General features: G+C 39.4%; 2 protein-coding genes across 3 annotated transcripts; one reads left to right on the forward strand and one right to left on the reverse strand.

The window, feature by feature from the left end:
- Window positions 1–1,057: 1,057 nt before the first annotated feature.
- spast (spastin) lies at window positions 1,058–6,167 on the reverse strand. Its single transcript, XM_010729876.3, has 16 exons — window positions 5,817–6,167; window positions 5,650–5,733; window positions 5,484–5,567; window positions 5,232–5,401; window positions 5,007–5,134; window positions 4,823–4,916; window positions 4,659–4,733; window positions 3,620–3,691; window positions 3,440–3,515; window positions 3,263–3,354; window positions 3,048–3,127; window positions 2,912–2,954; window positions 2,709–2,788; window positions 2,550–2,620; window positions 2,201–2,241; window positions 1,058–1,879 (listed from the first exon to the last, which is right to left on the reverse strand). Exons 1-16 carry the CDS (start codon window positions 5,920–5,922, stop codon window positions 1,754–1,756), a joined length of 1,422 nt encoding a protein of 473 aa, XP_010728178.1. The 5' UTR covers window positions 5,923–6,167; the 3' UTR covers window positions 1,058–1,753.
- Window positions 6,168–7,560: 1,393 nt separating this feature from the next.
- Window positions 7,561–16,217, forward strand: memo1 (mediator of cell motility 1). 2 transcript variants are annotated; one of them, XM_027278048.1, is made up of 10 exons: window positions 7,561–7,872; window positions 8,024–8,121; window positions 9,499–9,580; window positions 9,688–9,756; window positions 9,925–10,037; window positions 10,580–10,691; window positions 12,265–12,407; window positions 12,491–12,567; window positions 12,951–13,055; window positions 13,613–16,217. In XM_027278048.1, the coding sequence occupies exons 2-10, from the start codon at window positions 8,061–8,063 to the stop codon at window positions 13,742–13,744; spliced, it is 894 nt and encodes a 297-aa protein (XP_027133849.1). In that variant the 5' UTR covers window positions 7,561–7,872; window positions 8,024–8,060; the 3' UTR covers window positions 13,745–16,217. The 2 variants fall into 2 exon arrangements, with proteins under 2 accessions (XP_027133849.1, XP_027133848.1); XM_027278047.1 differs by lacking the exon at window positions 7,561–7,872 and having other exon boundaries at window positions 7,968–8,121.
- Window positions 16,218–16,883: the final 666 nt, after the last annotated feature.

The raw sequence follows: 16,883 nt of genomic DNA on the forward strand, positions 1-16,883 counted from the left end.
GGACCGAGTGTTTTGCATGTGTTTGCATGATGTCTTTTTTTATTTTTTATTATTCCTTCTCGTAATAACTTCAAACTGAGAGGATAACCATAATTAATTGCAGAAAATGTTTGCAATTGCAGAATCTGTAAACATCTGCAGGAATGGACGATGCAGCTGCCGGACCACATAAACCACAGGCAACACCACCAGCTGACCATAGGAAAGGGCCTTTGGGAGTGAGGTGGGATTTAAATCGGATTTTTCAGTGGAAGAGTTTGGAGTGCACTGAAATAAAGACGGACCACAAGCATTTACCAAGCTTAAACCAGCCATGTCCCGACAGCTGGTGTCTCCTGTCCAAGCTGAGTCTCCAGCCTTGTTATTAGACAGTGGCTGGTTATGGGGTCTTGACCACGGAGCTGCATAACGTCACTTATCATCACTGTGATCATTTCTGTGTGTACATGAACACACCTAGACTATAACAAGTGTATCAGACACTCCCAAAACAGCAAACTTAATCAAATCCATCACTCAACCTGACAGTCAACACAGCAGAACACGGTCTTTTTTTTCACCCATTAATAGCAATTTACTGCATTCCACAAATCTGTGCTTGCAGGCAAAGTCTCCACTCGTTTTAGATGCAGTTTAAGCCACAGAATAGTTGTGCAACAGGTAAAAAAAGAAAAAAGAAAAAAAAGGACAGCAGCACCATCTACCTACAAACGTGGCGCACATAGAGAAGTGTCACTAAGTGAAGCTGAACCATGTCAGTGCCAGACGTAAGTTGTAAATCCTGGAAATGTAGTAAAAATCTAACTACATTATCTTCCTATAACCTTAGCATATAATTAATTAATTGTAAATATTTTACAGAACTGTGTGTTACAAAATTAGTTTCAATTGTTGGGTCCACTGTTGCTAAGAAAATTTTTCTCTCTGTTTTTAATCAATATTCATCTTTCATATAGGGGAATGATGTGACATGCTTGCTCTTGTGAGGCAGGAAAGATCTGAGCAAGATGCTGCAGTTGGTACATAATTTAAAAGACAAGGAAAAATACAGCTGGAGAAACTTTAATGTATTTATTGATGCATGAGAATAGTGGGAAGCTGTTACAGTTCTGCTCAATAAAATATTTTTCAACTAAATCTCTTGACAAAAAATAGGAAAAGAGTCAGCCAACACAACAATCCATTATGTTTCCAGCTTTGAAAAAACAATATAAGTATCTGTAAACAAACTCTAAGAAACATTCTTATAATACAAAAGCATCCAATTTGGCAAATCTCCCAATTCTTATCACTCTTGCATGTGTACAAGTACGGCACTTAGTGATCAGTACCATCAACTTGTCAATACATCTAATAGATGTGAAAAATAACCAAAATCAGTGAGAATTTACAGAAACGTGCTGCCCCCTTGAGGCAAGAGAATGTTCACATGTAATTGTGACATTCTTAAGAATAAATAAATGAAATATTAGGTAGTAAGACAGTGTTTTAAGGAGTGTAATAATACAGTAAAGGAACTCCTCCAAATTGTACTAGCAAAGCCTTCCCATAAAACAGGAAATATAAGCCAATCATTACTCATATTTATACATTATAGCTTTAACAAAGACTTCGTCCCAGATTTGTAAGTTAATTTGTGTTAATGACATCTTGTACCCGTAGATTAAAACAGATCAACAATTTATTTTTTTATGTTATTTTGTGTGTGTGTGTTTTTTTTTTTTTTTTAACAAGTGAAAATCATCTATTGAGTTCAAAAAGCTGTTGTGTCTCCAAAATCTTTGTTCCATTTGCTATACATGTCAAGAGTCGCTGGGCTAACACTGGGCTTAATGCGCTTCAGGGATTCCTCAAAGTCTTTCATCTTGATGTTACGCATCTGTGAACGCAGACAGAAGAGCATAACTATAGATATACATACTGTTGCATAACAGACCTTTTTCACAGTGGCTATTTTCACGTGAAATAGTAGGGTCAGCGCAGGTGTTCAATGATACTAATTAAGGTTCTGTTCCATTTTTTTTGCAGCAGAGACTTACAGTAACAGTGAGACTTAACATACCCTGACTCTGTCTGCCCTGAATGGAACCGAACCGTAAGTAGTACCATCGGTAACACCTGTGTTTACCCTGCTATTCCATGCTGCTCTGTCTATTGTAATTAAATAGGCATCAAGGAAGTATATGAACTATTACTTTACCTCACTAGCAGCCACACTTCGAACTTGGTCTGGGCCCAACTCTGTCAAGAGAATTTTTACATGAAAAACAAGCCAACTGTTGGCAAATCTTCATCATATAGGCTAAAATGTAATTGTAATGAACTAAAACTATAATACAACTAGGTGTGTAAACATTTTTTAGATAACTGAAACAAAAGCTAGACTTTAGAAAAAAACAAAAACTAAAAAACTATGTATAAATAAAATGTCTGATCTAGCTTTGGTCAAATTTGTCAACACAGCGAGCACGAAAAACACGAAACCAACTGAAACTAAACCTAATAACTCTGACATGAACCACATGATGACTGTGAGAAAGATGTCATACCTCTAATCGGCCCCAGTGCAGCATCTTTGGCTAACGACGTGAGATCACTTCCTGAATATCCTTCAGTCTTTCTATAAAGTTACACATCCAGGAATTAATGCAAATAAACACAGAAATAATGTTAGAAAGATGGTATGCCATGTAAATCCTGAGACTTACTTTGCAAGAGTGGACAGCTCATTTTTGCTCAGTGGACACCCTTGTTTTTCCAAAAGATTTTTCAACAGTGTGAATCTCGTCTGCAGGAATGAGAGTTAGAGGCTATAAGTCAGTGAACTTTAAATGTTGCATGATTCACATTTCAAAGCTAAAGGATCAGTGATCACACTAATGAACTGTGATGACGGTTCCACAGTAAATACCTCTGCATCCGGCAACGCCACGTAAATTCTTTTTGCAAAGCGTCTGTAACACAAAGGAGAAATTAAAAACTGTAGTGAGCCGGTACGAAAACAAAAATAAAGATAACCGTTTAGCATATAGTGTTTCACCATGCACCTTAGTACTGCTTCATCGAGCTCCTGGGGTCTGTTGGTCGCTCCCATTACAAGCACCCTGTCGTCCCCTCCTGACTGCACCTGAAACAAAGAGGCACTGTTGTGAAACTAACACCAGAGCTCTCTGAGATAACAGTGACCTAAACAGTCTGAAGCTGGTTCAGGATCCAATTTCAGAGGCGACAGAGTGACAGCTGCTGCTGCTGCTGCTCTTACCCCGTCAAATTCAATGAGGAACTCAGTTTTTAATCGACGAGAGGCGTCGTGTTCTCCCTCCCTCCTTTCACAGAGCAAGCTGTCGACTTCATCTGAATGTGAAATAAAAACAAAATGAGGACGTTTGGGGGATAAAAGTTTGGGGAACATTCATTCCATAAATCGAGTAGTACAAACCGATAAAGATGACGGAGGGCTGTAATTCTCTGGCAACCGCAAACAGAGCTCGTACAAGCTTCTCGCCTTCTCCCACCTGTGATCATGATGACAGGAAAGGTTAAGTAAATAAAACCTACACTAAATTTAGTGCACTGTGGAGAGCTACTCCATAATAAAGTACAAAAAGTGTTTTCTTACATATTTAGAGGTCAAACTGGCAGCACTGATGTTGAAGAATGTGGCTTTTGATTCAGCTGCGACTGCTTTGGCCTTGTGAGAGGAAGTGATGGCAGTGATTCAACTGATAATAAACACAACACAGCTATATGCAAATTACAAAGCCCTGTTTGATCTGAATGAATTGGTTTGCTGTGGAAAGAAGACATCCTGCCAGAAATCACTTTCTGACCTCATCCCTTTTGATTTGAACAAATGTTTTCCTGCATGTTAAGTTACATGAGAGAGTGTGAACAACTGTACCTCTTTGATAGGGACAGTGTTTCCACTGCTGAAGTGGAAAACTTACAAACACAATACACAATATCCCAACGGCTTGCTGAAAATTAGTTTCTGAAGTTGTGTTTCAGAATTTTACCAGGCACGAGGAACTACTAAAAAAATAAACAAAAGAACATCTTCATACTGTCACATCAATCTGCGTGAACAATTTTTAGTGACTTCATCTCTCTTATTATGTAATTTCATTGAATTTTCTGTCATTTGCATCATCACATGTCTTTTCGGTCATGTGATGAGGCATCACACAGTGTCCGTAGATATAAAAGGATCATTCTAAGATAACAAAAACATTCACGATTCCTATTTTCATGTGATTATACCCGAAAGAAAACCTAGTTTTGCATTACATATTCAATTTCTGCTATATTTTGTAAATAGAGACCCCTAAATCTGACACACTGAGCCTTCTGTAGGATTCGTGTCTACACACCAAAAACTGAGAAGTTGCTGCTACGCAGCTGATGGAGACCACAGCATGAAAATTTCAGGAGATGTAAAGAAATATGACCTACTGTATAACATATTTTTAAAAAATATTTTGGACTAATAGTGTTGAAATTGTGGATAACTTTCTTTGTAAGTTATCTGGCAATCAGATCAATCATGAGTAGTTGGTTATTTGGGCCTTATTCTAACAATCTTGTATAGGTTAATATGCAAGAAAAACAACATATGAAAAGGGGTGAGGTCACAAAGATGCCCGATGCACTTCACTTACCAGCATGGTTTTCCCATTTCCAGGCGGGCCAAATAAAAGCAAGCCACGTGCCGGAGCTCTCAGGCCAGTGAAGAGCTGAATGACAAAATGTATAAAAGTATTCAATGTAAATCTGAAAGAGTAGAAAAATAATGAGCAGACAGAAACAGTTTTTAAGTGATCACCTCTGGTCTCAAAGCAGGGAGGATGACAATCTCTTGAAGTGCTTGCTTGGCCAGTTTCTGTCCTGCGATGTCTTCAAAGGACACAGATGCTCCACTGCAGCAGACACAGGAGAAACTACTTTAACCACAGCTCAGGATTTCACACATTCACTGACAGCAGAATGATAGTTTGGCTTCTAAATACCTGTCGACGATTTCATTTAGAATCAAGTTGGCCAGTTTGCTGTCGACATTCTTGAAGTTTTTCATCTTTGTGGGCTGTTTCACAGCTGCTGGTTTGCCATTTTGAGCTCTTCCAACCCGTGGAGTCACCTGAACGGGAAGAAAAATACCCAGAAAGCAGCAGAGTCAGACATGTTGAAATAGTGTACAACTGGACCACTAAATGCCATTTTAAATATTAAATCACCTTTGGTTCAGTGGGTCTAGATGGGGGTCTGACAGCAGTGGAGGGCCTGATGTTGGTGGACACACCTCGCACTGCAGGCTGACTCTTAGGTACAGACTTTGGTTGCGGATGGACGTGGTTTGAGGTCTTTGGGGGATCACTATTTCTTCTAGATGACGCCAAGGTTGCATCTGTGAAATAAGAGCAGTATTGATCCTCAGCATCGCTGTATGTAACAATAGTGTTCAAAGTAGACACCAAGGTGCCACTTACCTAAATGAACAAGTCTGTCTTTTGCCATGGTGAGGTTTTCATTCATTTTATCTTGAAGTCTCTTTGCTCGGTCATATTGATCTCCTGTTAACAAAACATCAAGCTTGAGGCTAAAGCATGTCAACACTGCACACTATGTACATATCGACGTTTGTTTGCACATCACCTTGTCCGGTGAGCTTTACTGCAATCCCCCTCTCAAGCACAGCAATCCCTTTCTTGTACCACTGCATTGCCTGCTCCTTGTCTCCTGTCATAACAGGGAGGAGGGGGTGTTTATTACAAGCGGCCACACGCCAACTAACAACTCCTGAACACAACAAACAAACAAACCTGTGTCATCTTCGTCAATCCTCAGTGCCTTCGAGATGTACTCAAACGCCTGCGTGTGGTAGTTTTTAATAACTTCGCCGTTGTCTTTGCTTTTACTTGCGTTCATTTTGTCCGGCGTTACTCTCACGTTACTGTCTCCTTATTCTCAGCTGTAACTCGGAGCCACTTATTGAAGAGGACACGATGAAAGTTGGCCTTTAAAACGCATTTATGCTCGGCTCATTCCGAAGTCTGTGCTCTATCTGAAACAACATAAACATTAACCTTAACATTTCATAAACATATTCCCAGCAAGCTTCCGCTTCCCCGTGTGTGCACTCTGGATAACAGTCCCCGCCCTGCAGGTTCCGCTATACTGGCAAATAAATATGATTTCCGGTTGGATTTTCAGAATAAAGGCGTAATTTCTGTTCTGCTTTAAAAAAAACAAATCGATTTCCAGGTTGAATATTCCGAATAAAAGCAAATACATTTCTGCAAATTCTCAGCATTCACAAACCAACTGAGACCAACTTTACATGCCGTACTGTCTTTTTTCTCTACACGAAAATTATTAAATAAAAACGAAATAAATAATAATCTCTTATGTGAGATCTCATTGTTGTTATAAAACAATAATATCATCCATATGTTTCAGCAGTACATTTTAACAACAAAGTGCACACAGTTAGTTATCTGTTCAATGTGGAAAAGACTTTTTACAAGACATAATGACATATTTTTCTCTCTGTCTGACACCTCATACAACAGGCCTTTGTCTTGATGTGTTGTATTTTTATCTTCTCACATAGGGCAGTTCCCATCCTAGATCTTTTTTACTGCTGAAAGATCATGTATAGACATCAAGGTATAGGATAAACATTATGCCTGAAAGAAAATAAACCCTGAGAAGAGACTTTGTCATTGTTTATGCAGCCTTAAAGTGCTGAGATAAATGTCCACAATGTCAATTTAAAGTTGTTTTAGTTTTCATTCAGTTCCATTCAATTCAGTTCAAAATGCTTTATTGCTGTGAATGTCATGTGATTAATGAAATAAATAAATAAAGAAACAAGAAAATAGCATTGAACACATGATTTATGTGTGTGCATGTGTTTGCATGTGTGCATTTGAAAGATTGTTTCAGGACTGAACTGTGGCTAAAGCAATCTAATCTCTCTCTCTCTCAATCTCTCTCTCTGTGTGTGTGTGTGTCTACTGTAGAATTACCTTTTATAATAATGAATGTTCAGAATCAGAAACAATTAACAGCTCTAATAATTGTTGTCACAGATTGTGTGAGCTTCAGAGACCAACAACAGCTGTCATGTGTCGTTGTCTCTTAGGGCGTGACGAAATGAACGCTTTAGGATATGGCGTGATATGCTGCTGACACTAGTTTCTCCAAGTAGATGTGTATTATCAAAATCTTTAAATGTACATTTCATTTCAAGAGCTCACGTTCTCATTCAAACTACACTGAAGTCATTTTTCTTTTATATCACTTCATATGTAATGTGTGAATACAACACAAGCAGTGTTATTTAACGCGTATTGATTTTGCTTTTCCTTTAAAGGTAATAGTAAACACTATTCTCTCAGGCAGATGTTTTTTGGTTGACCGTCTCTTCTTATTGTCACAGTCTATCCGCTCACCTGACGGCCAGAGGAACTTTATAATCAAACGATCATCGCAGTGATGGCCACGCCTCCTGAATTTTTTCCACCAATCACTTTATGTTGGTTAATAAAGCAACCAATCACAACGCTCTGACGTCACCCCGACAACCGTTTCCGAGCCACCCCTTACCTGGTCCGATAGACAAACCAGTAATCCTCCGATCCGGACTGTGACAGCTCTTGGTTTTGTTGTTGCTCCTCTGGTTGTTAGCTCTCGGCACGTTATAAAGATTTAGCATTTTGTGCCTTTCCTAGCTGTACTGATAACATCGCCGGGCTGTCAAACAAACTGACGTTAGCTGCTCTCTCCGGCTAACCGGTAACAACACAGCTGACGGAACCCTGAGCTCGTTAGCCAGCTAGCCCAGCTGTCTCTCTCTGCCCTTTGTCTTTACGATTAAGTCAGCTAGCAGCCAGTTGTTTCTTCTCCAGGTTAGCTGACATCGGCCTTTGCGATTTCACTTTTTTTTTTTTTTTTTCCCAGGTTAGCTGACACCGGCCTTTGCAATTTTTCTTTTTTTTTTTTTTTTTTTTTTTTGCCTGACAAGAGCTAAGCAAACCAAGATAGGCGGCTTGGGAACCAAGATGTCGAACCGAGTGGTGTGCAGAGAAGCAAGTCACGCCGGGAGCTGGTACTCTGCTTCGGGTAACTGTCAACAGAGCACCATCTGCGTTAGCATGCTGCGTGCTAGCAGGCTGCTGCTGTTGTTGTTGTTGTTTTCATGGCAGTGTATTTCATTGGGTTTATTAGCTGTTTATTTAGCATAACGCTCGTTATCCTGAGGTCAGACGCTGCCGGATGAATGGCTTGCCACAGCACAAGGCGATAGCTAACGCTAGGTTTGTAACGCTAATCCAGTTGATGAAAAGTCGGGTTGCTAACATTTAGCATTTATCGACCCCTTCCCCCTCTCTCTCTCTCTCTCTCCGTCTCTGTTATCCCATTTGGTGCATGGTTGGTTGAAGCTTACTCAGCACTTCTTTCTCGGGTGGTCGATGGAAATGTCTCAAAACAAACTGACATCTGCTTCTGAGCCATTTTTGACCAGCAATCAGAGCTATCGATTTAGCGATCGTTAAGTTTGCTCATATTGCAGAACTTCCTGGCCTAGCCGCTATCTTGCTACAGTTATCATCTCCCCCCAAAAACAGCTTGCCACTAACTATTTTAACCATAACCTGCCACTTTTGTTTTGGTCTCCGACCCTGGCTGGTTTGAGTTAAGTGCAGAAATACTCCTGCCATGAAACAAAGGACTGGGTTGGGCAGGGCACAAAATTGTAGGTTCATGTTGCTCCCCTTCCCCCATTTCACCAGCTAGCTGCCAGTTTCTTGTTATTAAACACCGCAAGCCTGCCTGTTTATCCCTTTTTGAGATGGCTTCTCTGCATTGTTAGTAATAGCCATTTTCGGCAGAACATGTACAGAAGTTAAACACTAAAGATATCTGTTACATACCAACAACATGTCCACAAGCTACATATGAAGGCTGAGCTGCCTTGAACCTGATTTTCCTTGTTTTCACAAAACTGTTTGTTTTTCCTGCATATTTAAATATATAGGTCAGCAGACTATGTCTGAATGATGTTGACCTAATGTAAGCATCATGTTGGTTTGTGATAGTAGAGTCAGCCACAGTTAGCAGGTTTAAAACTGATCTTATTTTTAACTTGGATCAGATCTATGGTCAGATCTAGATTGACAGTGAGAGTTTTTAAAACTAAAAGATCAATCTTATAACATGTTGTGTACAATATGTGGTAAATATGTTAAAGCTCATTCTAGTTTATTTCCATTTGTCATGCAAAATAACACTACTTTTGTAGACTAAATTAATCCCTGAACCAGATTTGGATGTCACCCTCAGTGATCCATACCTGTAGCGTTGCTGTTAGCACTTGCACACCGTCTCATTCTTGTAAGGAAGTATAGACAGAGTGGTATGAGTTGGCAGCTCCTGCAGTGATCTGAAATAAAAATGATTTTTAAAACGGTTTTGTGTATTTCAATTCTACCTTTTCAGGCTCCCAGCTGAACGCACAACTAGAAGACTGGCTGTCCAAAGCACAGTCCACAATCAGACCTGCTAGAGCCATCATAGCGCCGTAAGAACACAGTGACAAACAGAAGGGGAAAAAAAAAACAATGAGATTATATCACAACCTATCTGTGATACTGTCTCATTCTAATGTGACATTTTTTTTGTTTGCAGGCATGCTGGCTATGCCTACTGTGGTGCTTGTGCAGCACATGCCTACAAGCAGGTTGATCCCTCTGTTACGTGAGTCATTCCTTTTTTTTTTTGTCTCTGTTCAAGGAAATGCTTTGTCTGACTGTTTCTAATCATCAGTTTCCCTCCTACAGAGTTAACAGATGTTAGTTAGTAGATAGTAGAACCTAGTGCTGGCCGTAAACAGAGCGAGTGAACTGATGTTCTGTTGCCCTTCAGTCGTAGGGTGTTCATCCTGGGACCTTCACACCATGTGCCCCTCTCCCGCTGTGCCCTGTCAACTGCAGAAATCTATAAAACACCTCTCTATGACCTGAGAATCGACCAGAAGGGTATTCACTGTTTTCACATTGCAATCTACTTTTTTTTTTTTTTTTTTTTTAGTGTCGTTCAATCTCACATGCTACACTGACTGGTTAATTATTTAGGAAGGTATTTCATGTGAGTGATTATCATAACCACTGCTTGGATTGCTGTTTAGGTTTGTGAGGTGTAGAATGTTTTGCATGTTTCATGCTAAAAACCAAATAAGACAAACACCTTTTTTTCAGTCATTCTGGATCATCACACTTAAAAAAAGGTGTGAAGAAATCACAGAGCTATGTTTAACCTTTCTTCATTATGATTGTTATTGTCTAGACTGACCAGATCACCATCATGCAGACCTCAAGCAGTCTTAATACAGTTTTAATCGTCCTCCAGGGACCAGACAGTTCCCTGATTGTTAAGATAAAAGCTTTCTCAGTGATGAGGTTTTGCTTGGCTAGACACTTAACGGGATTTCTAATTGAAATGTGTGTGCACCTCCAAAAATAAGTAGACATGATCACAATCGCATGCAGAAATTAAAGTGAAACTCACCTCTGTTTTACAGTTTACGCTGACCTCTGGAAAACTGGGTTGTTTGAGCGGATGAGCATGCAGACAGATGAAGATGAGCACAGTATTGAAATGCACTTGCCTTACACTGCTAAAGCCATGGAGAGGTAACGCACATAAAGAGTGTCATTCATTGAATTTAGGTGTTGACACAAGACTCTTTGAGAGGAAACATCCACACAGAATGATGGTTTTTCTTAAAGACGAAAGAGTTTTTGTCTAAACAAACTAAAGTAATGATTCTCTATAGCAGTCGTCTTCTTCCGTAACTTTGCTGACACATTGCAGTAATGTCATGACATTTTACCATCACCTGTAGATCAATGGAATAGTGTGACACGGTGCAAGGCCTAGGACCACCAAATGGAAAACAACGGAAATGAACAAAAGGCAGCCACATAATTCACAAAGTCACATAGGTTGTCCTTCAAAAAAGTTGTTACAATATTAACATCTCATGAGCAAGATAGAATTACATGAATAAATAAGGCAAGTATCAAATACATCTACTCAAATAACCTCTGTGCCAAGGAAGATCCCCATATTCTCTCAAATCTACTCCATGTTTTGGGTTTGTGCAGATGCATCTGTATGCATCTGTAACATTCCCTTGGGCCAACATGCAAAGGAAGGTGGAGCGGTAGACTTCAGGTCAGGAGAATAAGTCTCTTAGCAACCACCATTCCTATTTGCAAAGCAACTAGTATGTTGTACAGCAGCTCAGAAGTCTCACGTTGTGGTTGGGCTGGATGCATCTGGAATAGGCTTTCAATCATCACTTAAAAATTGAAGTCCAAAATTGGTGTAATGTTGGGCAAAACCAGAATAGATGCGCTAGTGATACTTCTGCAGGGGTAACACTTTTCAGGAGACACTGATGGGAAGATGTGGTTCACTTTTGTTTCTGAGTGATGCTGTCTATCAACTTACACTAGATTAACCTGTTCCGTGAGATAATAGAACAGCAATGACATTTCCTGTTCCCAGTACTCTGCTGATATACCTGAATTCATCTCACGGGCCCAGATGTCTCTAATAATATCTGAAGAAACCAAAGTAGTAAAGCTGCTTTGTATCTGGAGGGAGTAATAATTATCAAGAAAACATACAGATCTAAAAAAGTTCAGATACCCTTCTCTCTCCAGAATGTAAACACCCCATCTAACTGTCCAGACTTGAATGAAGGATTTTGGCATTTTGGAACCTTTATTCAAACACTGGAAGATTGGTGAGCTGCTTTTTTCCGATTTACTATTCGCAACTGAACAACTTAAATACAGTGCAAGAGGTCTTTTGAATCTGCTTATTTGCTTCATTGCCATTCTATACATACTGTAAACCAGCATCTCATGGGCCCAGGAAAAAAATGAAAAGTGTGGTATGCATAATTGATATAGCCTTCTGTTAGGCGGGCAGGAGTCAAAGACATTTTCTTGGTTGAGGAAAGCAGGGATCAGGTAGTATGAATCGACCACAGCATCATAACACATTAGTTACATAGGTGTTTAATATAGTCAGCTTATAGGTTGTAGGCTGGTGGTTTCCCATTAGTTTTCACTGATGGATGTGCATATAAATGAATTAATGCAGATTTTATTTTCATCCATTCCCATTTTGCAGAATTATGACAATGAGGTGCAGTTATTGCACTCAAGTAAATTGAGTCATTTGATGTTCCAGCCACAAAGACGAGTTTAGCATCGTCCCTGTGCTCGTGGGTGCCCTGAGTGAGTCGAAGGAGCAGGAATATGGGAAGCTGCTCAGCAAGTACCTGGCCGACCCATCCAACCTTTTCATTATCTCGTCTGACTTCTGCCACTGGGGTAGGTACAGACAAATACTGAAGATGCATGCATATATGCATACTGTATCCAGCTTCGTACTGATGTCGGTTTCTCGTTTGAAGGTCAGCGCTTCCGCTACACGTACTACGATGAATCCCAAGGGGAGATCTACAGGTCTATCGAGCACCTTGATAAAATGGTAACCACTGAGAGATATTTGATCTAAATGTGAAATCACTTCTGGGATAAAATGTGTTATCATCAGCCACATTCACAGCTGTTATGGGGATGAAGTAGACACATTCACATCACAATAAACATGACCCATGAATGAATAGTGAATGTTGAATACCTCATGCTTAGGACAAGGATAGGAATATAGATAGATTTTTTTTTTTCTCACAACACTGGAGCTTGTTTTCTTGAACACAGAATGCAGTACAGGAAGATCATGAGAAAAGAAAACATTTCTAGAGATCATAAAATAATAGTGTATAATGTAATAATAGAGTATAAATCCAGCTGAACATAATTATATTGACAAACATGAAATAACCTGACCCTGTTTCTCTGTGTGTGAAGGGGATGGGCATTATAGAACAGCTGGATCCCATGTCTTTCACTAACTACTTAAAGAAGTACCGCAACACCATCTGTGGGCGTCACCCGATTGGAGTGCTGCTAAATGTAAGTAGCACAGAAGAAGAGCCTTACCAGGTGTATCGGTATTTAACATTTGTAGTAGATGTTGGTTCAGTTGACTGTTCACTAACTCCTCCAACTTAGTTACTTTGGCATGCCTCTACATAAAAAAAAAATCTCGTTATTAGCCAATAACTTTTGATTTAGCTGAATTTCGTGTTTCCAGCTGACTGATTTTAAACAAGAACCCTTTTTATTGAAGATTCTAACCCAACTCAAACCCCACTTGAGGCTAAAGCTACATGTTTGAAACAAAAAGTCAGCATCCTTAACAATTGATGATACATATAGGATACACAACAGGAGACAGGATTGTTCTTGTACTGCTAAGTTTTAGTATTTCAGGTACGACAAGGAAAATGCTTTATTTGATTTAGTGAATGGTCAATTGGCAATGAAAAACAGTAAAAGTTAATTTGTTAGTTGTAGAGTAAGTCATGAGAATGTGACACACTGTGCGTGTGTGTGTGTGTAAACACTCCTGGCATGCTGCGTGGTGAATCAAAGACTAAGTGGATGTTACTGATATTGCTGTGTTGCAGGCTGTGGCTGAACTGAGGAAGTCTGGTTTAGAAATGAACTTCTCTTTCCTGAACTACGCCCAGTCAAGTGAGTGCAGGACCTGGCAGGACAGCTCCGTGAGTTACGCTGCCGGGGCACTCATCGTTCATTGAGGTCAACTTTCGCAGGGGCCACTGCAGCGCCATCACCCTGCCCTTACTATCTATCGCCATAATCTGACCCAGACACCCTCCCTCTCACCCCACCCTCAGTTATGCCCACTATTTGCAGGAAGGACCTAGACACTCAAAGCCAATACAGTCTTCTTTCTCTCTCTCTCTCTTTTTCTCTCTCAGCTCTCCTTCGCCTTTCTCCACCCTCCTCTCTGTTTGAAGTGTGTCTCAGAGCTTTTGGTTGAAACATTTCATTTGAAGTGCAGTTTTGAGATTATGTAAGGGCGAACGGTTAGAGGAGATAGATGGGAAGAATGCATATTAGTTTGGAGTAAGCGTTAGGGGGGGAATCTAATTTCGTTTTTTTGCAAGGACTGTAGTTGTCCTTTTAGTTCCTTTTTGTTATGCTGACAAACGGATGGATTTGACTTGTAATAATGCAATCCTTACATTTGGACTCGATCTGTGCTCATGTACTTTGCCTCAGAAAAGGAATCGAAATAAAACTGCAGATCTTCACGGAGAATATTGAAATGTTGCCAGATGAAAATGAAATGAGTGTTTTGACTGACTGCTTCAAGCTGCATTCAACTCTGAAACTTTGAAAATAGTGTCATAGGTAATTACTACCATTGCTCAACATATGTTGTAGTTGCTAACAAAGGGCTGCACTCAACAAAGTTCACTAACCCCCTACTGTACAAACCAAAAACTTTATTACTCTGAGTTTATTAAATATTATCTTTTATTCACATTTTATTCCTTTTATTTCTCCAGTTTTCAGTAGTTCTATTAGATGTGATGGTATTTACTCAAGTAGTGTGTAGAGTTGAACAAAAGCAGTGTTGTCAGGTTAAGTTAAAGCCATCAACATGGTTTGCCCAATAAATTAGTGCGTGCAACACTGCTCCCAGATTCCAATTCTGTTCTTGTAGCATTATCGATATGTTTTTGTGTGGGCCAGATTACAATTTCAGAAATGTAATCAAAGCTGGATATTGTGCAAATTACTCCAACACTGACACCTCTAGTCTTTGTTTACACTGCCACCTTGAATCTGTAGCTATTGAATTGTCAGCATAGGAGACTTGAGCAAAGATTTCTTTTTTTGCTAGACTTGTAGAAAATGTCTTTTGTTACACATTCAGTTCTGTGAGAGCAGCAGAGCTTTTGGTGAAGGCCTAGATGGTTTGGTTAAATTGTAGGAGGCTGTTTATACATCTGTTCACTAGGTAGTAATTTACATTTTAGATTTAAGAATGCCAAAAGTTATCGGGAAGATTTAAATCTTCATCCTTATTTAGAATTTTGCTTTCCAGTTTTGTTGCTTCTCAGTCTATGAGAATTCACCTCAAAATTACTCTTGAGGAAGGAGGAGTATCAATTAGGCGAGGTTAGCTTAGTAATAGTTTTAATATCAGCACAAAGTCATAATGCTTTGCTAAAAGGTTTAAGAATCTACCAAGAAAAAAGTGACAGATTTTGCTCCCTGCTGTATTTTATTGGATCTGACATGAATATGAAATGAAAACATGAATATTTGTATTATGAAATGTCAAGCATGAGGATCACAATTATTAACAAAAAAAAAAGTTGTGTGTTTGTAGTGTAATGTAGTCCTGCTGCCTGAAATAGATTAAGAAAATGCGCACAAAAGCTGAATGCAAAAAACCTGATGATTCATAGTGGCAGTATAGGCTTTCAATGATAGTATGATATAGGCAGCACACAATGTCTGCTGTCCTGTCGTTTGATATTTGAATATCACTGACTGGCTTTTGCTGCTGAAGTCAAGTGTTCCCACTTAAATGATGCAGTCCTCTAACATCCCTCTCAGCACCATAAGAGGCATCACACTCAGCATTACGCTACAATGTCTGGTTGAACCAAGTGGGCACAGACTGACGTTAATTTAAGGGAAACTAGTAAAGCATGACACACTGTGCTATTGTGCCTTTTATCACTGTTGCACATATACATATAAAGTGTATTCTCACTTTTAGTCTTATTTTAGAATGTGTTCTTTCAGTTTTTGTTTTTCCACACGTACCCTCCTCCCCCCATGCCCAGTGCCCAACAGTGTCTCCAGCTCACCCAGCACTCTCAGGAGTGTCCCCCTCATCTGTTGTTCTAAAATGGCACCAACTGTTATCTCCTTTCTCCAGCAGGGAGTGGTGTTCTGTTTTCTCCACCCTCACCTCATTCCTGTAGAGAGACAAAGGCTGAACCTCAACACTGTTCATTTTCTGTTTATGGATCTTTGTTTGTCTTTTTAGGAAATTGTTTTTGTATTATTTTCTTTTCTTGCTTAGAGAATAGGAACTTAAACGTCACAAACCTAAAATATACTACTTAACTACTCCCTAAATGGAGTTATTTTTATCTCAGGTTCCACTGAAAAAGCATCCCTAAAGGCTCTTCAGAAAAAGCCGTGGATTCATGTTACAAAACAAGTAAAGTGTACTGAAAAGCATGTCTGCTCTGGTGTCTTGTTCTTCATGTATTTACAATCACACAGAAAATTGACTTTTCATGTTTCCTCACTAGCTTTAAGATGTTTATTCCTCCATAGTTGCGATTAATTTTGCAGATGTAGCATTGTGTTTGGTGTTATGTGTTACAGTGCAGTACTGCAAACTACTAATGTAGACATCTTGAGTACTAAAATAAATATTTACTATGATTATTCATTGTCAATGTACAGTGCAGACATTAAGAAATGTTGCCAGCAGAGGGAGCCAGATGGTTGGAGGAATATAGTAAAATGAACACACTGTTCCTTCATTTCAGGAACTAAAAACTCAGGGTCTGGATTGTATTTTTTTTATTCTATGCATACATATTCAGATGCAGTCTAATACAACAGTCCTGCTGTCAATTCTACCTTCATAACCACATTAACCACACAGGTGTTTCTGTTGTTTAACCTACCTCTATTTATACATGTGGTGTGGACAAAAAAAAAAAGAGAAACATTTGTCACCTGTAACACAATTCAACAGCACACACCAACACAAAAAATCTGAACATAACCTTAATGAAAGCAGGATGTTGTGCAGGACTTTTTGCATTAGGCTGTATTAGTTCTTGCAAAATCTACCTGGCAACTGAGTGAACACAAAGCTACTACAGATGTTAC

Source organism: Larimichthys crocea, chromosome III (assembly GCF_000972845.2).
Source record: "Larimichthys crocea isolate SSNF chromosome III, L_crocea_2.0, whole genome shotgun sequence".
NCBI lineage: Eukaryota > Metazoa > Chordata > Actinopteri > Sciaenidae > Larimichthys > Larimichthys crocea.

Excerpts from the sequence above, each read along its gene's own strand:
- memo1 (XM_027278048.1), top strand. The coding sequence starts at position 8,061 with ATGTCGAACCGAGTGGTGTGCAGAGAAGCAAGTCACGCCGGGAGCTGG. Across the intron at positions 9,581-9,687 it reads GCTAGAGCCATCATAGCGCC|GCATGCTGGCTATGCCTACT; the intron begins GTAAGAACACAG and ends TTTTGTTTGCAG. Across the intron at positions 12,408-12,490 it reads GTCTGACTTCTGCCACTGGG|GTCAGCGCTTCCGCTACACG; the intron begins GTAGGTACAGAC and ends TCTCGTTTGAAG.
- spast (XM_010729876.3), bottom strand. The coding sequence starts at position 5,922 with ATGAACGCAAGTAAAAGCAAAGACAACGGCGAAGTTATTAAAAACTAC. Across the intron at positions 5,135-5,231 it reads CTAGACCCACTGAACCAAAG|GTGACTCCACGGGTTGGAAG; the intron begins GTGATTTAATAT and ends CTTCCCGTTCAG. Across the intron at positions 4,734-4,822 it reads TCCCTGCTTTGAGACCAGAG|CTCTTCACTGGCCTGAGAGC; the intron begins GTGATCACTTAA and ends TTTGTCATTCAG.